The sequence below is a fragment of the Drosophila persimilis genome, unplaced genomic scaffold (assembly GCF_003286085.1).
Source record: "Drosophila persimilis strain 14011-0111.01,24,50 unplaced genomic scaffold, DperRS2 tig00000000-arrow-pilon, whole genome shotgun sequence".
Taxonomy (NCBI): Eukaryota; Metazoa; Arthropoda; class Insecta; order Diptera; family Drosophilidae; genus Drosophila; species Drosophila persimilis.
The window spans coordinates 20,247,663-20,270,291 of NW_020825288.1; the positions used below are offsets into that span (position 1 = coordinate 20,247,663).

At 41.0% G+C, this 22,629-nt stretch overlaps 3 protein-coding genes across 3 annotated transcripts; 1 reads left to right on the forward strand and 2 right to left on the reverse strand.

Moving 5' to 3' along the window:
• Window positions 1–554: 554 nt before the first annotated feature.
• Window positions 555–1,737, forward strand: LOC6591497 (suppressor protein SRP40). Its single transcript, XM_002016845.2, has 2 exons — window positions 555–680; window positions 738–1,737. The coding sequence occupies exons 1-2, from the start codon at window positions 560–562 to the stop codon at window positions 1,658–1,660; spliced, it is 1,044 nt and encodes a 347-aa protein (XP_002016881.2). The 5' UTR covers window positions 555–559; the 3' UTR covers window positions 1,661–1,737.
• An 11,857-nt stretch (window positions 1,738–13,594) lies between these two features.
• On the reverse strand, window positions 13,595–16,430 carry LOC6591498 (GPI ethanolamine phosphate transferase 1). The gene is made up of 2 exons (XM_002016846.2): window positions 15,670–16,430; window positions 13,595–15,615 (listed from the first exon to the last, which is right to left on the reverse strand). Exons 1-2 carry the CDS (start codon window positions 16,427–16,429, stop codon window positions 13,655–13,657), a joined length of 2,721 nt encoding a protein of 906 aa, XP_002016882.2. The 5' UTR covers window position 16,430; the 3' UTR covers window positions 13,595–13,654.
• Window positions 16,431–16,797: 367 nt separating this feature from the next.
• On the reverse strand, window positions 16,798–20,885 carry LOC6591499 (glucose dehydrogenase [FAD, quinone]). The gene is made up of 4 exons (XM_002016847.2): window positions 20,810–20,885; window positions 17,827–19,044; window positions 17,485–17,771; window positions 16,798–17,428 (listed from the first exon to the last, which is right to left on the reverse strand). The coding sequence occupies exons 2-4, from the start codon at window positions 19,025–19,027 to the stop codon at window positions 17,072–17,074; spliced, it is 1,845 nt and encodes a 614-aa protein (XP_002016883.1). The 5' UTR covers window positions 19,028–19,044; window positions 20,810–20,885; the 3' UTR covers window positions 16,798–17,071.
• Between the last annotated feature and the right edge of the window lie 1,744 nt (window positions 20,886–22,629).

Sequence of the window (22,629 nt, forward strand, 5' to 3'; positions counted from 1 at the left end):
TGAAGAGAATTTAAAAACTAGATATCGATGTATGCCACAAGCAATCGATGTTTATAAAAATTACAAAATAAGTTTCTCCACAGTCTCGCGCAGATATAGAGGGAGATATATGTATGTATGTAGATTTAATAGCTATTAGCATTAAAATACCAATAAAAAAAGAGACCCATTCCATGAGCCGAATAATTCCCAATAAAATTTAAAAAATGTGCTACGGGCCTACTTTTTTCACTGCTGTGTTGTTGTGTTGGGGTCCATCTATTAGTGTGACCAGGAGTACATGACTCAGCAGGATTTGCTTACAAATTAGTTCAAAGTGTTTATGAAAACATATGCGTTTTTTTGTTATGCGTTTTAAGCAAAAAATAACAAGGAGCAAAGCGACGAATGTTTTATTCCGTGGGATTCCATCGATAGCTGCATTCGGAGCATACCTGATAGAATTACCTAGGCATTAAACGTCAAAAGTCATGGGTCACATATAATTGCAAGTTAATTCGTTGCGACCTGAAGTGAAAATCCCGTGAAAATGTCTCTATCAAAGTTTCCAAAGCTTCATATGCCCGTAGAGAAATTGGATGTGCGTTATGACACCATGGTCATTAAAAATCTACTGAAGTCGGGGGGCATCACGAATTATGAGCCCTACGTTTTGGATAAGCTGCTGATGACCGGTTACGGTAAGAAATGCCGCTGTGTGAGTGACAGAAACTACGAATGTAATCATTTTGCTCTAGATTTGATCAAGGACGAATTGTTGAAGCGCAAGCACCGTGAGGATATAGCGGAGGCCGTCGGAAATATTGACGAGCCTTTGTCTTTGGCTGCTGACTTCAAAGATACAGCCTTTAATCCTGCCGATCATTTCAGAAATCCGCTGGAGATCGAGTTGCTTGGCGCGTCGTCAACTGTTCACTCCGAGGATATGGATAATTCATTTCTAAGCTCTTCGGCCTTGATTTCTGTCCAACCTTTGAACGTTCTGAATGAGAGTGAAGATCTGGGCACGCCTTCAGATTCTGACTCCGAGGACACGGATAGTTCAGGTCCAAGCTCTTCGGACTCGAATTCTGACGAACTTTCGAGCTCTCCCAAATCTGATACGGACACAGATCAAAGCTCTTCGACCTTGAATTCTGACGAACTTTCAGGCTCTCCCGAATCAGATACGGACACAGATGCAAGCTCTTCGGCCTTGAATTCTGACGAACTTTCGGGCTCTTCCGAGTCAGATACGGACACAGATCAAAGCTCTTCGACCTTGCATTCTGACGAACTTTCGGGCTCTTCCGAGTCAGATACGGACACAGATGCAAGCTCTTCGGCCTCGAATTCTGACGAGCTTTCGGGCTCTTCCGAATCAGATACGGACACAGATCAAAGCTCTTCGACCTTGCATTCTGACGAACTTTCGGGCTCTCCCGAATCAGATACGGACACAGATCCAAGCTCTTCGGCCTTGAATTCTGACGAACTTTCGGGCTCTTCCGAGTCAGATACGGACACAGATCAAAGCTCTTCGACCTTGCATTCTGACGAACTTTCGGGCTCTTCCGAGTCAGATACGGACACAGATCCAAGCCACACAGAAAGCCAGCCAGAAATACTGGGAGAGCATGATGATTTGACTGAAACCAAGTCGGAGTCTGACTCTTCTTAGCTAAAACCTTAGATGCCATCGATGCAATTTGACCTTAACATTGTTTGCCAATAAATGCAGGTGGAAGATAATCAATAAATTGATGCCACAAAAAAATAAATAAAACTCTTATAAGAAATAAAGCAGCTTCACAACCTGTTGGGCCGTCCTAGTTTCCATCTGTGCAATATTATATCAATATAAATATATACAGATGTACATATAAAAAATGTTCAAGAGATAAAGACAAACAATCTCAAAGTTATCAAATCAATTCAATTTGTTATGTGGCAGCAACGAACGGTTTTTCATATTCAATCTGACACCCATCAATGATGTCAATTCCCCACCTGAGAAGCGCGAACAAGGTGGAAGCATGGAAATCCAATTTCTGTCACGAAATAAACTCAAATATTCAGCATGGAAATCGTTTTTAAGACCTCATTCGATGTCAGAAGAAGAGAAAGGTGCTTCTGCTGCTTACCTTCCGATTGCCTTTAGGTTATTTTTTTCGTAGTTTTCTTTTCCATTTCGAAGTTGATTTTTTTTCTTGTTTAAGGGTTGTACAACCTTTGTAACCTTCGTTTCGCACTTTGAGACGTTTCCTATCAATCCTGTGATGGCAAGCTGTTAAAATGATAAACGGCTCCTTGATGGCAGTCAGTCTTTTATACTCGTACCTTCGTAGCCCATTGTTCCTGTGGAAATGGAATTAAAAATGGCGAATGGAATGGATGTTGTGGTTTACCGTTCAGTTCAATTCAGTTCAGAGCTGCCTCCAAAGCAATCTACACAGGAACTTAAATGTCTAGACAATTAAATATGCGACCAAGGAAGAATAAGCAATGAATGACCTGACTGACAAAACAGTGACTTATTGTGACTGTTAATTGAAAGCTAAGCAAAATTAATTACTGCCCCCCACAGGCACGTCGTCAAAAGTTATCAGAGCCTGAAAAGTAGTTTATAATTTAAATGAAAGTTCGAACGCAGATATCCCGCTCCCCAGAATTCCCTTCTGTAAGTCGCTTTTTTCCCCTGTTACAGAATTAATGTTGTTATATAAATAATCAGGAGATTTTGCTTCAACTTTATTTTATTAATTTTGTTTTATTTATAAGGAACACTTTATTTGAGATATATTTAATTTACACTATAATTGGTGATTTACATGAATTTATAAAAGTACATGCATTCGAACTTTTTTGCTAAACATATAGTTGTGTGTAGCAGTAAGAATGATGAAGGCAAAACCCAATACGATTTAACTTTATAAGAGGACTTTCATTAAACAAAATTTACAATTATTTTCGCAGCAAGGGCAAGCTCAGGTGAAAAGGGGTTAAAGTAAAACACACGCGAGTAATTGTAGGTTGGACATAAAATGTCCCTAAAAATAAAACGCTCTACGAGGGCGCCCTCTTTTTTGATATTTTTCAATGACTAGGTAAGAATGGTTAATTTAAAAATAACCAAAATAACTATAGTGTGTGCTTCCTGCCCTTTTCAATCGTTAATTTCCCGCCGCAGCTTATTTGTATTTGTAATTGTTTTTCAGATTCTTTGTTGTTCTACCACAGACACGTGTCACGTTACGAATTTCACTACGTAGCTGAGGTACATGGAATTACGTTCTCCCCCGTACTGTTTCGTTTCGTGAAACGGAGAGAGCAGTGGTCGTCAGCTGAGGCAGCAACTGAGGCAGAGGCGGCGCTGCTGACGGTGACGCAGGCGGTCGGAGTCGGCGCAGAAAAAACTATGAAAAGGAAAACAAATTTAACACTCCAATGGTGCCTGGGGTAGAAAACGCTTCTCAAAGTGAGGTCCGGAATGGAAAGAAAATAAATTAAAGAATACATTTAAGAGTTTATAATAATTTTCCAGTTCGTATTAGATTTAAGCATATTGAAGCGTCCTCTTATCTTTGAAGCTTTCATATTCCCGATTTTTCTAACAGATAAGTATATAAAAATTCATATAAGTAGTTCAGATAAATATCTTCAAATTCATATGCCCCACTGTGGATACACATTTAAACGACCCTCCCTTGACAAGCACCTGCCCTGACGGCATCTCCATAGCCGTCACCACATGTCGCCCACAACTCCGCTGCTCCTCAAACTGCGACTGATATGTGTCAGGTGCTGATGTGACCACAGACCGAACGAACACTGAAAGCGTCAAGTGGATGCTGACAGGAACACAAACAAATGTCGCTGTCATTAGCATCTCGACAGGGTTTTACATCATATCACTGCTTGTATTTGGCCCAAAGAATATTCTTTACCTTAGATAAATGGAATTTGGTACAGCTTTAAGAATTCGCCTCAGTTTTCTGCGGTCATTGCCCAAATCAAAAATGTCTGCTCCCATGATGATGAAGATGCTCATGATTATGTCCGTGTTTCTTAGCCCAAAAGTAGAACAAATTTGTCGAGTCGAGACAACCATAAGTGGCGGACTGTCTGTGGCTTCTGTGAGTGTCATTTTTAAGATCCAGGCCTGAAATTTATGTTCTAGCTTCAGCGTCCTGTTCTTAAAGTTAAAAAAGTTGAACAATTCATATCTGGCTAATCAGTCAAAAAACTAGACGCTTATATAGAATAATTTAAATACATATATATATCTCTGTGGAATGCGCCAAGGTATAAATTGTGAGCCATGCATATGTTTAAATTTTTCTGAGAAATATTGGCAGAAAAAAACCTACTTTTGATTACATTATCGAACTTAATTAAGTTCCTGTTCGTTCTTTGTTTGGCTTTGCATTTGTTTTCGTTGTTTTTATTTATTTTTTTGGTATCCTATTTTTAGCTTTTGCTGTTTACATTGCAGAGAATGCGTTTAATGTGGCACAATGTGCCAGGAGCTAAAAATTAAATAAGCACAGTATGGTTAACGTATATCTTTGATAGGTAATATTAATTAAATGAATTATAAGGTACTAATTGGAGCACCTGTGGCCTATGTGTATCTGAATTGAGGGCTTCATTAAGCTCCTAATTAAAAGTACAGAACACCCAAATATCAGAAAAGCGCTGCACCTGTTCCAATTTTACCGCCTTTGGGTGTATACACACATGCTTGAATCTATCATTTTAGCAGCTACAATATTGTGGATTGATGCCAATTTCCGAAGAGCAGGTCTGCAAGTTATTTCGCTCCCACTGGCAGAAATAGGAAATTCGTATTTCCAATTAATTTCCGTTTGGGGACTTGGGTGTTGCCTCTCAGGTGAAAAATCGACATCATTGATCAGTGCCTGATTGAACATGAAAACCTTTCTGGTCTGCCACATAATTAATTGTGCTCCTATAATGCTCCTCCCACATTGAATGAGCTCAGAGACTGGAAGGTTGGAGATTACTCTACTGAATATTGCCTTGTCAGATTACGTATAATTAAAAGGCTCAGCTTTATATTTGAATAAATGGACATAAGGATGGATTGCTTCATGAAATCTCGCTCTCAAAGAAATTTGCAAGCAGAAGGAACAGTGTAGCAAGGACTGGAATGTCCCCCGCCTTGTTGTTGTGTGTCTCTCTCTCTTTAGTCATAAATGGGCTCCTAAGGAGCACGTTCGTGGCTCCTTGAGGTCAAGGGCCCAAATCTGCTTTGTGATTTTCGGAATTCTCAAATTTGTTTATCTGACGAGGATACTAACAATGTGACAATTCATTTTGCTTATTTTCAAGTTGTTTCTTGAATATTCTCTTGCCTGAAGTTAGGGAATTAGTTGTTATTTTTGCCTGTAAAGTACGTTAACTTAATGAATAATTCATTTATGTAATTTAAATTGTATCTTTTTGTAGACGTAAATGTAGGGGACAGAGAATGGAGAATAATTAAATTCCTTCTAAAGCCCTGTGGAATATTAAACTGATTATTTCCAGGTTAAATGGCTTGATGAGAATGCTCAAATGCTTAAAATACACACATAAAAAGTTGTTGCAGTGAAGGGCTATGCATTTTTCCAGCAAGCTCGAGTCCATTTTTTATACATCTATTTCCATTTATCCATCTATCTATTTTCTGGTCTTTTCTGTGGCAGATGTGCCACAATCATAGGGCATAGTAAAATGTCAAACCAGACTGTGTTTGGGGGCATCCTTGGCAAACTGAGGCATCACAAATGGCTTTTTTTGAGGACCTTATTGACTGCTAACAAGACAATTGCTGGAGGATATTTTCTGACGCTTCATTTGTATTCCAGGCAGCAGGAGGATTCACAATTTTACAGCCCACTGTGAACCAGTTGTCCGCCCAACTGACTTAAATAATTTCTGAATAGAGAAAAATATCAGAAACCAGTTTCGGCTTTATTTTTACATAGAAAGAACGCCTTACTAAATCAAGACAATTAATTTTAAGTCATAATGCTAAATACTTTTCCTGAATCAATTCCCATATCTTAAGTTGCCCAACTGGAATAATCCGAGAATTTTACAGAACTTTTTTAATGAAGCCTCAAAGGTAGTAAAGAAAATAAGAAAATGCCGTAAAAAACCAAACCTCTGGTGGCTCACTGTGTGGTTTTCCCAGTTCTTTTCTCTGGCGTCTGGCATATGGCGTGGCCGAGACCGCCGCAGAAAAAAAATTCGCTTAAAGGCTGATTCCATCCGACAGATATCCTTACGTTTTTTCTGCTCTTCTTCTGTCGTTGCCTGTAAATCCGTTTCTTAAAATAATAATGAGAAATTATTGGCGCACTGCGGACTTGGAGTCTGGAGATAAATGTACTCCTATATGTAAGGTTGATATATATTAAGAGGTTTTTCCACTTATTACTTTTGACAAGAAATTTTGGCACCAAGAAATATGAACAAACATGAATATCAGAATATTATATGTATCTGTCCACGAAACCTTTGCTTGTTCTATCAGTCGTACGTGATTTACCTTATTGTCAGAGAACATCAATCCTTATCCATATTTTTCATATATGTGTGTACATATGTAATCTGCCAGAAAACGATGAAAATGAAGCCTAGGGAAAACAGTCCGCCTGGCATCCTTCTCAGCAGACACAAGACTAACTTTCCTTAAGCAACCATAAGCTCAATACCCCATACGAAACACAGCCGACTAAACTTGCCGTGTTGGCCCTTTCCTCGGGGACTTAAACACCTTCTTAAGTGCTTAGACATAATTCACCGAAATTTTATTTTCCTACCGCACACCTTATTTTATGGCAGAAAGCTTTGAAGCAGGCGCATTAATTAGCTTAGGGTTTCACACTGCCATTTGAAAATCCCCAGAAAATCCACATGTGGGGAGTATATAAAACTAATTGTGGTTTCTTTTTGGTTGGTACAAAATATCCTTCGCCTTCATTAAGGTTTTCCCTCTTTCGGGGTGTTTTTTTTTTTTACTTGTTATCCCATGGGAAGTAGATTGGAACACAGAGTATAATTAATTCTTTATAGTATATAGTATCTATACTAAGTATGTATATCTATAGTACACATCTGTGTCATCGTTGCGGCTTTTAAGCATACAATTAATTAAACAATTTTGGTCATCATTTGAAGCAAAGTTATGTCAAAAATTCAGAGATACATTTTCAAGAAGCAACTTATATTGAAATATAGGTGTCATCACTTAAACCACTTAGGCTTTGGCTTTGACTCATGATGAACCCTCCAAGCAATGCAATGTAAATTTAAATAGATGGAAAACGACTTAGCTGAATGTTTCAATGACTTAGTGATTAATCATTCATTTTACGTACAGACTGTCAATGATAAACAAAGCACATAATAAATCAATAGAAGGCAGCAGGATAACTCCCTTTAAATTACCAAATAATATATTTCCTGGAATGGTTCTAAAAGATGGGTGATGGACTCTATTATTTAAAGCTGATTTTGTCCAAGCAGATGGAGAAATAATGGCCTTTCAGAATTATGGATCTGGTCCCAATTTGTACACAATTTCCATGTTGTAAGTTGAAGCGTGTCTTTAAAATCCACTCTCGGATTATCTAAGTTTCCCCAGGTCAAGCCTTCGTGGATTGTTTGATGCGTTGAACACACATCATTGATTAAATCTTTACATATAATATGTTGGATCTCGATATATGTGTCACTCTGCCAAAATTAGGCATGAATGAAACACTTAAAGAAATGGCAACCTCTTCCAACTGCAAGAGGCCGCAGGCATTACCAAATTTTCAGACAAACAAGACGGGGAGTAGCTGTGAGATCGTAAAGACCAAAGTAGAAGACTGCGTGAGCCTTATTCATTTTTCTGATATGATAACAAACCAAATACGAATCTCTTTACTGAAAATATTTTAATATTTACTTGGCTTTTCTAATTGATTTAAAGTACACATTTTTTAGGATGTGCAACAATTGAAGAGAGCTTTTACTTAATTAGGTTAATTACTTATGGAAAGAGCAGATGGAAACCCAAGCAGTCAGTAAGCATGATGTGGAACGATAAACATAAATTGAAATTCGTAGAAAAGTACGACATGGCGTGCAAAAGTTTATACCTAATGAAATGACGCGCCTGCAAGAAAATATAATTTTTAGAGCACTACTCTTTCATGTACGAGTACGTTTCAAAGGATTCGATATTGCATTACATTCCCTTAAGTTGGCGAATGCTTTCGCGTGACTAAATTGAGTGCAGTGCTCCAGGGGGTTTAAGCAATATCGTTGGACAGTCACCGAAATTCGTGGCACGTTCCTTCAAAGTACTCAACTGAGTGAGTCCTGCTAACCGTTCCCCAAAGCGAAAATGGACCTGCATACTACGACTGCTGCCACTTTGTCTATCTGTCTGTCTATCGGTCCATTTTCCCGCTTTTCTGTTTTGTCGGTTTCCCACTATTGCAATTTCCTCATCCACATCCGCTGGGTCCTGGGTCTGCCCGTTGCCGTGATGCGCCTTTTGCCCGCGTAATTGTGCGTACCAACAAAACCAACAGCCAACACCCAAAACAGGCACTAAGCGTAGTCAATTGGAGCCCTTCCTCTACGCACATCGCGAAATTGATTGTTTCCTGTGCAAAGAGTTGGACGGGACGGCGAAATCGTCATGCAAATTGTCATTGGCTTTTGTTCAACTGATTGTTTGCTCAAACTGCTGTATTTAAACATGAACAATTTGTATACGTGTGATTTAAATGTAAAATTAATTAGCAAAGCTCTCTAGACAAAGTAATGCACGGACCACTCTGTGATTCGTGATTTTCGGAACTTTTCAGTCAAGGCACACGTGCCTTAATAGTTAGTGTTCAACTATTAATTCCCTCAGTTGTGGAAAACATTAAAAATCTCTAAAATTACACAAGGAATTCAAATATAATTTAACAAAAGAATAAATGAGTTCATAAATAACTCCAATAAAAGCTTCGAAGGCTTTGACTACTTTATTAAAACCTCGATTTATATAGAAGAAGACAGTGTAAGCCTCATGAGAATCGCTGGCTTAGCGCACTTCAACAACAATTAAGTTATATGCAAGAGATTTTGAATATTTATTAAATTTGATTTATGGGATAAGCTTCGCTTCCGCCATTAGCAGACCCTTTTGCACATATTTTTGAGTGAGCCAAAAAGTGGAAAGCCTTGAAGGCTGGTGACAATACGTACCCGAAGGATTTATTTCCCTTTCATTTTGAAATATTTATATTAAGTTAGCTTTCAAAAAAAGCTTGTGTCGATGGCTCTTTGGTGTGAGCTGTTCTTTAAATAAATCTCTTAAAATAATTCACTTAATGTAATTAGGTGTCGAAAAAGAGTATGCCACTGTTTCTGGTATACTGCAAGAAGTCATATCAGCATTGTCCTCGCATAACGACCATCAAAGCGTCTGCTGATTCCCAAACTTCAGGAGCAAGCCAGGACAAAGGACAAAGCCAAAAGCTGCTTGCAAAGTATTATATATGTATGTAGATGTTGCTAAGATATTAATCGTATTAATGTCGTTTAACAATCTCAAGTTTTTTCAGAAAGTTTCCCTAATCGCGTATTCGTGGACAAACTTGACTTCCAGCGAAATTAAAAATGAAAAATTAACTGAAAGTAGGGCCCAAATCTGAACTTGACAAATTGCAGACCATTAACTTCTTAATCTTATGGGGTATGTAAATTGATTTTTTCCGAGGTACATAGATGACTTCTTTGGGCATTGAAAGGAGAGTATCGGATACAATATGATTAAATTTGGATCTGCCTTGTGGCTACATTTACATTCACCGTTTAGTTTCTCAGAATAAAGATAGTTTTTCCTTCTATCTGCATGTTCAACAGAATTCGAGCCAATGGCAATTTGATTTGAATGACTCAACATAATAGTGCCAGAGAAGGAATTCGAGACCCCTTATCCCAGGTGAATCCAGCTGAGGAGATTTCTGTCGCTACTTGAAGTTTAACTGCATCCTTGTCCTTCTGAGCTGTGTAGCTCATTGAATATATGTAATGACAGTGTTCTCCTTTCAATCTTCAGCGGTAAAAATAGCACATAAGTCTGAAGAGACGGTAGCGGTAATTTAGCCACAATCTATATCGCCCCCTCTAAGGCTTGCATTGGTTCTCCTTGCTTTTGTCCTACTTAATTAATGAATCGGCTTTAATATTGCGGTGCTGCTTTGTACTCGCTTTCACTGTCTTGACTTCTTCTGAGGATTTCAGATAATTATCAAATATTCCAATGGCAGTGGTGGTAAAATGGACTGTGATGGCTCGAGAACTTTCTTTGTAATTAATCAAATTATATTTTTAAATATTTTAAAGAACCTTTTTAAAGTTGAGCTAAATGGGTTCTCTCTGGACTGATTACCCCATCAAATAAATTGGTGGGGTTTCTACTCTAGACTTTAAAAAATGAAAATTTGGTATGCCACAAAAACGAACAAGAGACCCAGTTTGACCAGCAAGGCAATCCATTTTATGGACCCACCTCAAGGGGGATTCCCACCGCAGGGAATGTACATATGTACGTGTTAAGTTGAGTTAATTAATGCGTCTCTCACCGGAATATGCTTTCATGTATATGAGAACAGACATAGACTCGTAGCTTTGGGACTTGGTTATTTCCCGGTCTGAAAGTTAAAGAAATTTCATTTATTATTCTTCCAGGTTTTTTATTAAAAGCAAACAGTGAACAAATTATGGAATTATGAAAAAAAAGGGAAAACAAATTCATCTAAAAATTTATCGACAAATTAGCAAACTCTGATGGCAAGCGAACACAAATGACTCTTTAAAATGAAAATCGAATACACTGAATATCAGAAAAGTTAGTCAAGCTAAAACTAAATAAGGAGAAAGTCATTTACTGTGCTTCGCAGCGAATTCTAATTTATGCCACATCTGTCTATATTTATTAGATTTAACAGGCAGAATGTTGTGAGACTTGGGCCAAGTCCAATGAAGTGAAGAAAGGTTGCGGTTGCTGCAACTCTGACCGAGATTGAGAGAACCACAAAAAACCCTCAACGAGATTTTCAATTCTCTTTCTCTCTCTGTTTCTATCCGCTTAGCCATTTGCTAAGTACAAAAGTACATTTTTCTTGCTATTTTCCACCATTTGTCTCCATTTAAAAAGTGAATTTTTTTCGAATTTTCGCCAGACACGCCGCAAGGCTTACAAGAGAATATTCTTAGTTTTCATCTCTTCATTTTATGTGAAAACTTTGCGGACCACTGTGACCATTCAATGTGGAAATGTTTTCTTCACAGTAGCCTTTTTCAGTTAAGGAAACTGCAGTTGAGGCCCAACTCATTCTGAACGAATGGTGGCTCTATGCAACTATTCTTTGTTAAAGGTCTCCACACAAAGAAAAGGAAAGGAATGGAGGGAAATATATTTATAGAAGGTGAAGGCATCTTCAGTACTGCACAAGTCGTTGCACATTCGACTTTTAAAGCAGTGCTTGAATATATTCTTGATGCTGTATCTCAGGCGTCAAATGTTACTGTCTGGGATATTGATATTGCTTTCAAGGAGGTTTAAAATTAAGAAATTGAAGGCGAACAGTGTTTAATGTCTTAAATTTATATTCCTGGAAAATTTACCAACAGCTTTTTATATTTTACACGGTCACAAACGCAAATTATAAAAAATGTTTGCTCAATACACATCTCCAGCAGTTATAATTTTCTTAAATTATATTTACTTAGGTGTCCTCAGCTCTGTCCCGAAAGATCCTCCAAAATAAAAGTAAACAAAAACCAAATTAGCAAAAACGATTTTCTGTGGGTATAGTCTTGAATTTATATGGAAAGGAAATAAGAAAAATAATTTTTTTTTCTATGATGTAAGGATGTAAAAAAAAAGTAAAAAAAGCAAGCAGGAAAGAGATTCGGTGTTTATAATACTAATCTTGCGTTATTCCAGCGTGGACGATTTTTTTTTTATTTTTCTTACATTTGTGTAATTTTTTCATGTTGTGTTATTTTATTTTTCCTGCAGTTATTTTATTATTTACTTTTCCAAATTCGTTTCTTCTGTTGGAGCACAAAGTTTGAAGCGAAAAATTACATCAAATACCCTATCACAATAGTGGAATGACTGTTAAGTGCACACATTTCTTCATCGCTTTATTAAAAATGGTCTCAATGGTTAAGGTCTTAATGTTCATGGTCATAAAGGGCCAAAGGAAGGGACAGAGAAAGACATAATAATGTCACCAGGTTAAATCGCTTTAACTCCACTCCTTTCGTGCTAAAGGAAAACCACGTTCATGGCTGAGTGTTCTTACTTTTCTGTTCTGCAGCTCCAATTATGTTTCAATTACAAGGCATTCTAAAATTGGCTTAAGGACTTCTCCTCTATGGCCAGAACGTGAGTGGAATTGGAAGTTACAAGAGCTCCCAGTTAAAGCACAACTTTTTGACGTTGAACTTCAATTCGAAGAGAAATGTTACAAGTTTAAGAAACTCGACCTGTATTATTAATGGCGCCTTAAAGGAAATCCCACTGACCATTCAGGGAATACATAAAAATACTTTTAAATGCGCTGAAATCCCGCAAAAAGAGAAATAAGCTGAAACTGTGGAAAAGAGTGCAAGCAACAAACGGCCTATGAAAAAAAAGCACACAAGCGAAACAGCGAAATACAAAACTTTTGGACAAAGGAGTGAGAGGAATGGTAGTATGGTTGAGGCAAGTTTGCGAAACTAGTTTATAAACAAAAGCTAGCGCCAGCCCCAAAAGGAAAATGTGTCGGCTCCCCTGCGTCATGCGGCTACAAAAAACAAACCGAAAACTACCCGAACACAGAGCAAACACAAACAGCCAACAACAAGCAACAGCTGCCAAATTGGAAACAATCCAGCTAGTAGAGGGTAGAGAGTAGAATGTGCCGGGAAATTACTTGCCTGGTTGGCCCTCTCAGCCATATCATTCTTCATTTTGGGCTTGGTAACATTAATGAGCTGGTTAGACCAAAGCGAACTGCGCTTCTTTGTGGTCACTTTGAAGTGGTAGTGGCTCCACTGCTACTCTCTGCACTATTTGACTGACCAAAGGCAGAGGCAACTGCAGTGAGGAAATCTCCGCTGCTGACTCTCCTGTGTATCGCTCTATCGCTCATACGATGTCATATATGGAATGTATTTCACGAGAAAGCCATGTGTGGCTCGACATAAAACGTTCCGTGGTTTTCTATTCCGCCTTCGTTCTCCTGGATAATTGTAAGCATTCCATACCCAAGATCTTGCTAGTTCCATCAATTCAATATAATATAGACATACAATATAATACAAGATTCTGTGTGGCATCTTCAAGTGTCCCATTGGATCATCTCAAAGAATCTTTTTAATTTGTAATCTCATGAACAGTCCGGAGAATGAATCCACGTCACAAATAAATTGCAGGTATATACTAAACAGCGTTCAATATTAATAATAATATATACATATGTACCTATACAATGCACAAGAAAAATATGAATGAATAAAGTTAACAAAATTGCGTTTATTTACCGACAATCAGATGAGTAATTGAAGAAAACCAAACCAATAAAACGTAATTTATTTTAACAGGAACTTTGATGCATTAGACGAAAGAAACCCCCTCAGCCTTACTCTCTTCAGCAGACCCTGCACACGTAAGGACAATCACGTCTCCTCCATTTACTTCCGTAATGCTTTCCGGCTTAGCTCGCTTAATTGGCATATGGAAGGTCTTGGTTAAACACGAAGAGGCCAGCAACAGGATCACAACAAGGTTTGTCAATAGGACGTGATCGAGTGATCGGCGAACTTGGCGCCAGTTGCCACTGTTTTGAATATATAAACAGAAAAACAAGCCCATGGCATCGCTAATCAAGAACATACAGTTGAAAATAGCACGTGTATTCATACGGGCATACGGCGAAAGAGTGTATATCCCTGAGATGAAAATAATGGATGGAATCATTATCTTGGCTATGATGAGAATGGTTATTATAAATGGAGTAAAGCTGGATATTAGCAGTCGTCCAGTTGTTGCTCTGAAGGCGAAGCCTAATGCCCAGTGTCCGGATCCAAAGAATGATACGAAGAAGTAAAACAGAATCAAGACGGCGTAGTGATAGTTTAGCTTCAGGCGATCTAGTGGTTCCCGAATCTCATTTTTCGGTTTTTTTGTAACCTTGTCGTGAATTTGCTGCCGAAGCAGAAACTCGGTTATCATCATTTGGAGGAAGAGCGACCCCGTTGAAACGCAGAGCAGTGCATGAACTGCCACCAGGTTGAAGGTAATCAAATGAAATCGTTTTCTAGCGGTTTTCTCTTTGCTGTATGGCAACGATACGAAGGCATAGGCAAGGAAAGCCCAGAAAGCAGTCCGCAGAAAGAGATTAATTTCGAGGTTATTCTCGTAGAGGTAAGTTCCATAGACTCCCATCAGTAGAATTCCTGAATTGATCATCCAAACGTGCTCCACAAATTTATGTCCCAATATCCATGGAAGGAGCACTGCCAGAAACATGCTGAACGCTAGGACATAGCTCTCGAGGTCTAGGTCAATAGCATCTAATATCCATTCCAAGCTGAAGTTTTGCGTGACAACTAGAAATGCACTTGGTAACAGCATGGCTGTCAACCATATAAAGAATTTCCCCGTAGGCCGAAGGAAGCCGCGCCGATTGTAGCCACACACGACGGCTGCATACAGCAGCCCCACATGGGTGCTCGTAAAGGATGTCGTTATAACCAATCCAGCGGGAATCACTGTCCAGATGAAAAGTGTAAGCGGAAAAGGTATGGATTTACCATGCAGCGGCCGTTCGGCTAGTGCCATCGTCCAAATGCCTATGGGCAACAGCAGGTAAAACTCCGTGTACCAGGGCACCCTCTGCAGAAACAATACATATCCGAGCACCAGTCCCAGTACGGCCATCAGAAGAGTCATCCATGTTACGAGTCCCTTCTTCCGCTGTTTGTTCTCTGTGCATTCGCGTGTCAGCATGACAGTCAGGCAGTAGAACAGGCCAAAATACGATGCAGCTAAGGCCACAAGTAGCGGAATGTTATAGTAGCTCTGATAAAAATCCAGGCACTCTCGGGCCTGCCAGGACGCTTGCCTGAGTAGTTTTACTGCTTTCCTGTCGTGGCCCGCTGCCACTAGGCGATTCACTTCAGAGGGAAGGCTGGCGATTCGCCTCGAGTCCAGGTGCTTATATTTCGGCAGCCATTTGTGGAAGAAGCTTTGCTCATGGCGGCGTATCATGACCTCCGCCTGGGCCATGAACTGCAGGACATTCAAGAACAACGCCTGCCGCTCGTACTCTTCGCTCACATTGAGATAGCCCAGCGGTAACGGGGCCCTATTGTTAGTGGGCGGCGGCAGGCCTATTAAGGCCGACATCAGCGGCGCCAGCTGGATCTGCTCCAGCTCTTGCAGAGGCATCTGAAGTCCATGTGCATTGGCAGTGAAGTTCAGCTGGGACCCAGGCGGTCCCAGGTGCTTGACTCCGGCTCCCCAAAAGAAGAAGGGCATTTCTATTTCCATATCAGATCCCCCGCCATGGTGGCCTGAAACAAACACAGTAGCAGTCTTAGATAGTCAATGGCGTCAAGAATACATACCAACATCTGACATGCCATGATCCGAGGTCATCAGATAGGCCGTGCGACTGTTGTTGAATGCACTCTCAAAGAGATCGTACGTCTCCCGAATCCTCTTCTGCGTCAAATAAAGCCTCTTCCGGTACTCGCGGTGAAGTGGTGTGAACACATGGCCAGCCTTATCAATATCCAATAGATAAACCAAAAATACCACCGCTGTTGCGTTTTGCAACTCTCTGATGCTCTCGTTGTTGGTAAGAAACTCACGGGCCTTGTTGTAAACCCAGGTATCGGTCTTAAATCTTCTACTGAAATCCGAATATCTGTACGTTTCGAATCTCACTGGCGCACCAACGGACCGCGCGAAGAAATCGGACACTGTTTTATCGAGCCATCCGATGGCATGGCGACTACGATTAAATATGGAGTCAAAGCGTGTCGGATTCCACTCGAAATTGGTAATGGCCGCTTGGGGATCTTCATTGAAGCCAGCGAAGATGGCAATGTGTCCGGGTCGGGTCATTGTTGGTGCGCAGCCTCGCGAAATTCCGACCACACCTTGATTCAAGAAAAGTTTCTGGAGGTGCGGCACTTCTCTGCAGCTATTTGCAAAGAACGACTCTGCCCGAAGACCATCGATCAGGAATACCACCAATCGATCTGCCGGCGGTCTCAGCCCAAACTCAGGCAGTGTCTTCTGGGGCTCAAGCTCCTCCAAAATAGTCGATTGAAAATATATGTTTATAAAACAACCGATCAGCAAAATGTGCACCACTATCATCTGAAGCTCCCACATTTTGAAGAGAGAGCTTATGGAAAAATTGTATTACTTTGAAAAAATATTTAAACAAAAACGGAAATATCAGTCAGCTTGAATTAGGATTGAGTTCCTGTAATGTCACGATATCAATTTGTCATCCCGAACACTGGGTACTACTACAATACAACAACGAAAAGAAGGCCGAGCAGTATCTCTCTATTAAACAAAATAAATTACATATACATATGTATGTCACAGATGCTAATGACAGATCTTTTAAAAACTATTCGCCGTTGTGTTTTAAATCATAAATTTGATTTACGCGCACAAGCTATCAGAGCCGAAAAGCTTTTATTCAAAGTTAACAGACCCGAACAGCTTTGCTGTAAAGTTAACAGAGCCGAAAAGCTATTTTCTTGTTTTTTCTACTCTCCGCAAGAGTACGTATTGGTACTCAGTGCCATCTACCAGATGGTGGTGGAAAATACAACCGTTTTTTATTTAATTTAAATATTTTCTTCTGTGCGTATAAACAATTTTGAAAGCTAATAAAGAGGTTTTACGTGCTAAAAAATGACTTAATTATCACATGCAAGCTTAATCATATCACGATATATATCTAGAGAATAAATTAAAAAGTGAGGGTACCACATTGAGGTTGTTTTATGTGGTCCTCATGCGCCACGTATTCTTGATCATGTCCGCCGCCTTTTCGGCAATCATGATAACAATAGCATTCGTGTGTCCAGCCGGCACATTTGGCATTACTGAGGCATCCACAACCCGCAACTTTCGAATACCATGAACCCTGAGGCCGGAATCTACCACAGCCGAGGGATCCCCAGTGGGTCCCATCTTGCAGGTGCCTGACTGATGTTGCAGGCTGGAACCGTAGCGACGCAGGCAACAGCGCCAGTACTCTTGGCTGGCGAAGGTCAAGTGCTCACACCCGGGAAAGGGTCGATCGTGGAAATGAGTGCCCATCTTGACCATGGACTTGGAACGAGCCACCTGCATGATCTGAAGGTTTGGGATGATTATCCGAGAATTTTTAAGAATTTAACAAAGCTACGTACCATTTCAATGCCCTCGATCATGGCTTGTATGTCGTCCGGATGCTCCATAAAGTTAGGTTCCATACGAGGCCAGTGAAATGGATTCCGACTGCGCAAGGAGATGCGTCCTCGACTCTTGGGCCGCAGCAGCACTGGGACCAGTCCAAAGGTTTCTCTGTTCTGCAAGTCACCGAACATTGTCTCATAGAATTCGTCCGTTATGCCCAAAAGATTGCGCATAGTCCCAAAGCGATCGCCACTCAGGGAACCAGCTCCCAAGACCAACTCCATGTCCGGATAGTCCTTAGCTGTAAGAACAATTTTTGGATTATACAATATTTATTCCGGACAGAGTATATTTACCATGGCTAGAGCTTGGAGTACGCACAAAGGCAAAAGCCTCGGCTCCACCTGGTATGGTGTATGGTCCCTGGCCTGCAAACAGGTAACGGAATATATCCGTTGGGTTCAGAAGGCGGGCATCATTCACTGTCGAATCATTGACCACGAATACCAAGCCGTTGAGGGTGATGTGATCCTGGAGATTGTACCCCACCGGCAGATTCTGCAGCACTGTGATATTGTGCTCCCGGAGATGATCGCCGGGCCCCACACCGGACAGCATCAGCAGCTGGGGACTGGCTATGGTGCCAGCGGAGAGGATGACCTCCTTTCTGGCCCGCACCACAAATCGCTGACGCTGCTTGACGAACTCCACGCCGACGGCCGTTTTAGTGAGTGGATCAATGATGAGTTTAGTGACCCAACTCTTCATGGAGATGTGCAGGTTCTTGCGCTGCACCACTGGCTGGATGAACGCCTTGCTGGTACTGCAGCGTCGACCGTTTCGGATTGTGGCCTGCGACCTGCCGAAGCCCATAAGATGCTCTCCATTCGGATCGGTGATGTCGTAGCCCAACTCTTGACCCGACTTGAGGAATGCCTTCAGCAGCTGCGACTTGTAGTCCGTGTACTGGACATCCAGCGGTCCATTCCGGCCATGATACGGCGACTTGTACAGCTCGGGTATGCCAATGCGCTCGGACTTCTTGAAATAGGGCAGGATTTCGTCGTAGGACCAGCCCGAGTTGTTAGCCGCCGCCCAATCGTCGTAGTCTCTTCGATGGCCCCGCGTGTACAGCATGAAGTTTATCAGGCTGGTACCGCCAATGCCACGCCCCTTAGGCCAGTTGCAAACGCCTTCTTTCAGGCCCTGGCAGGCGTTGGCGGTCGGCTCCGCTTTGTAGCCCCAATTGTAGCGGGTCATTTGGGTCAGGGCCGCTGTCAGGGGCACATCACTGATGAAGGTCTCCTGATCGCCCGCCTCCAACAGCAGAACACTCGCTGAAGTAATCTCACTCAGACGATTGGCCAGGACACAGCCTGCGGTGCCAGCACCGACAATGATGAAGTCATACTCCGGCAAGAAGCGCGTGGTATCTGGGATCCTTGTATTCAGCAGCGATGTCTCAAAGTCCCGCAGCAAGTCCACCAAGAGCTGGCCCCTGGAGGACTGCAACAGGGAGAACAGACAGAGGAGGAGGGAGCCAAGCCAAAGCCTCATCTTGGTCAGAACTCAACCTGTGAGGATGATGAAGCGGACATGTTAATGAGTAAATACTCTAATTAAGTCTAGAGTTCTTGATTAGCAGCTGGATGTAAATTTTTGCAGCGAAGCGACCTTCAAAATGATTTCACTTTTCATACCATACCCTTGGTGGGGGTATTCTAACTTTTCGAAGACGATTGCAATTCAAGACTTACTTTTCGGTCCGAGGAATCAAACAAGAAAATACACAAAGTTTGATGATGCTACTAAAGGAGATTTTATGATGCAATCTTTCTAATTCCATAGTCATATTTAGTTTCAGTTTGAGCAACAGTCTGGTAAGAGTATCTAAAGCTTCACCCTGCTGGCATTCTTGTTTTTTCCAATTCTGTGTTCTGACCAGCTCAATTCACGCTCCATCGATCGGCGGAGCAATGTTCGAACACAACACCTCCTCCCGATCGCGTTTTGAGCTCAAGTTCAACGGGTTTGGGATTACAAGACAGCGTTGATGCGACCAAAAGTGCCAATAAAAATAATGACTTTGCAAAAGGAGCGAAGTAAAGTAAATGCTAGCCTAGCCAACCGGTTCGTGATCAAAACAAACCCAAAATGAAACGAAGAAGAAACTGAATTAAAGCTAAAATCAGCTGAATAAAAATCAAAATAAATCGATCGCAGAGAAGCGCGCAAATATTTAAGCGTTGACCCATAAACCGCACGCGGATGTCCATAAGAGACACAAGCAACAAAACTGACAAGAGAAAAAAACAACGAAACGCCAAACAAAAAATCGAAATTAAATTACTTAAATTGTGGGCGCCAAAATGTTTTTTTATGCAAATTTTTCAATTTGGGTTTTTGTTGAGGGCTTTAGCAAAAATTGCACAAATGTTAATAAATCATTTCAATTAACCTCAATAGAGGGACGGTCTCCCTGTACTTGCGTACTTGGGAGGTAAATTATCTGAGTAGCCGAGAGTCGAACTGGCTTATTAACCCCCCAAGAAACTGGCTGCGCGCTACAACAAAGAGCCGCGATACAGTTGCTCTGCCTGCGGTTGGTATTGTTCTACGTGAGTGTGGCCTTGGACTTGTGTTGGCCACAGTTGATTGGCTTAGTCAAGAGCCCTACTGACAGAACTGGCTCTTACAGAACTGACCTACGTCATGCTGGTTTCCCTTTTGTGCCGACGCCCTGCCGAAGGGCACTGCATTCATTAAAGTTCTGGTTATCGCGTCTATAGCAATCAATGCGGGTCATTAAACCTCATTTAATTGGCTGGGACGTGCTGCCCAAAGATCTCGATAATTATAACAAGAAATGTACGAATATGTAGTCCAGTGCTGTGACTGAAACAATGGCTTTGCTCATATAAAGCTTAACTGATTTTGAGAAGCAGCTTAAACATATCATTAAGAAAATCATCAATTTTGAAATTGGAACAAATTATTCCACTCATGAGCATAATAAAAGGTTGCATTTAACTCGTCAGAAAATTATAGTCCAATACACAAATCTGCAACAAAACTACTCAGCTTGTCAGCATAGGAAACCAAAATTTTCCAACGCTGTGAAAAACAGCATTTTTTTTAGTCTAAATCATTTTCGGTCATGCACAGTTCTTAAAACCAGTGTGCCACTTGTTGCACTGCCGTTTACGTCAACTAGCCAGATCCGGATCTATGAACACACACACACTGAACATTCATTCTCTTGTGAAATTCTGAACACGTTTGTCAATGCAAATCAAACAGCAGGCAAAAACAGAACTGTTATCAAAAGAATGCACTTACGAAATGGGCGCGTGTGCTCTTAATAGGTGGGCTTTGCCAAAAAAAACTAGTGCTTAAAATCACTTTGGGAGACACCTTAGATCGATTGCCCGATTTATCTGTCGAATGCGCATGCGCGCCCGCTGATGTCCGGCGCTTAAATGAATCGTCGCTGGCCGAGCTTGCAACGTTGAAGCCTATTTTGAGATAAAAACCCCAGCTACAACAAGCACAGAAAGAGTTAACAACACAGGTAGCTGCCGGGCAAGTCGGTCAACGCGCTACGCTGGAGCGATCACGCCAACAAAATACGGGCCAAACAGAGATACATTTTGTGTGTGGCTCTCAGTGGACCGTCTTTTTTCAAGTTCATCGCCTGAACTTGCCAATTTTGTCTATGATCTTTTAAGCATTTTATGAGATATTTTTGGAGGGAATTCGATGCGTGTCGCCGGTGCTTTTTGCATATTGAATTAGCAGACCTCGGTTCGATGTAAACGTAACCATGTCGGACAAGGCGACGATCAGTAATTTGTCGTCGACTCTGATTAGCACTGGGATGCGAACGAATCAAACATCGGATCATTGTAGGTGAATTAAAGTGCTTCCGGTATTTACTCTTCTCCGAATATACTACGTATTTATAGTTTTATGGATCAAGTCATTGGACTTCTGTTGAAGTTCAATGTCAAGCAACGCCCCGGTCTATCGGATCGGTAGCCGCTTTTCCGGATTCCCATTCGGTTTATTATGCGAGCATGATGGCTTGCAAGATCGTTTGGGTTTTGGGTCTGATGGTTGGTGGAATCATTAAGATGGCATTCAAAAGATTACAAATGCCTGGGTTTCTTCGGCTTGACTTGGACTTGGCCCAGGCATCATTTGCATACGAGCAACATTCAAAGCGTTTCATTAATGGGCAACTGAAAAATGTCGGCTTTAGCTCGCCCGATTTCGCAGATACTTTCACAATCAATGTGTGTTTTTGTTGTTGTTGCAATTTTCGGTGATTCGCTGAAGCTAACCTTGAGTACAAGAGTTGTATGTTTTTGCCTGTATTTCTTTTTATAGATACAATCCAAACAAATCGGATTGAATGCATTTTGCACTGTCTCATGAGACGATTTATTTGTGGGTCCATAGTTGATATTTGCCCGGCTTTTATGCATATTCATTTTGCATGACTTGGCAACAGTCACTTTCCGACTCACTGACTGACTGTCCCGCCTCTATCGACTGCAAACACTCTCCATAAACTGATTTGCCTCACACCACTCACTCGAGACCTGATAATTGATCAATGATCAAAGGCTGAAAACAATGCGCTTTGCTAATTAAATTTTAACTGCCTAACAAAAGCCGAACATGGCTAATCGTGTGGGCGGGGGTGGCTTGGCTTACTGATAGTTGGCCAAAAGCACACGATGAGACAACAATTTTTCGAAGACCATACCAAACAGAAGTTAGATCGGGTAATAGATAATTTATAACTGAATCAACAGCCACTTTACTTTCGAGGGGTTTTTTGCGTTTCCTATAAATTACGACATCTGAAACCATGTAGCTAAATAATTGTTTGAGATATGGTTACATTTCTTAAATCTGAGACCTCGAGCACATCCGCTCCACAAATTGCTACCATAAATGTGAACCTTTAACAAAAGGTCCTGCAAAAAGTAGGTGTTGCCATTCCATTAGTCAAGTTTGTAACAGCTTTTGCTTGCTTTATGAAGTCCTAATGTGCACATTAGGTGCTTCAAACTGCTTACCCGATAATGCAAATGGCATTGCCTAGTGTGAAAATATGCCAAAGTAAACACCTAAAGTGAATGCATCTCTCA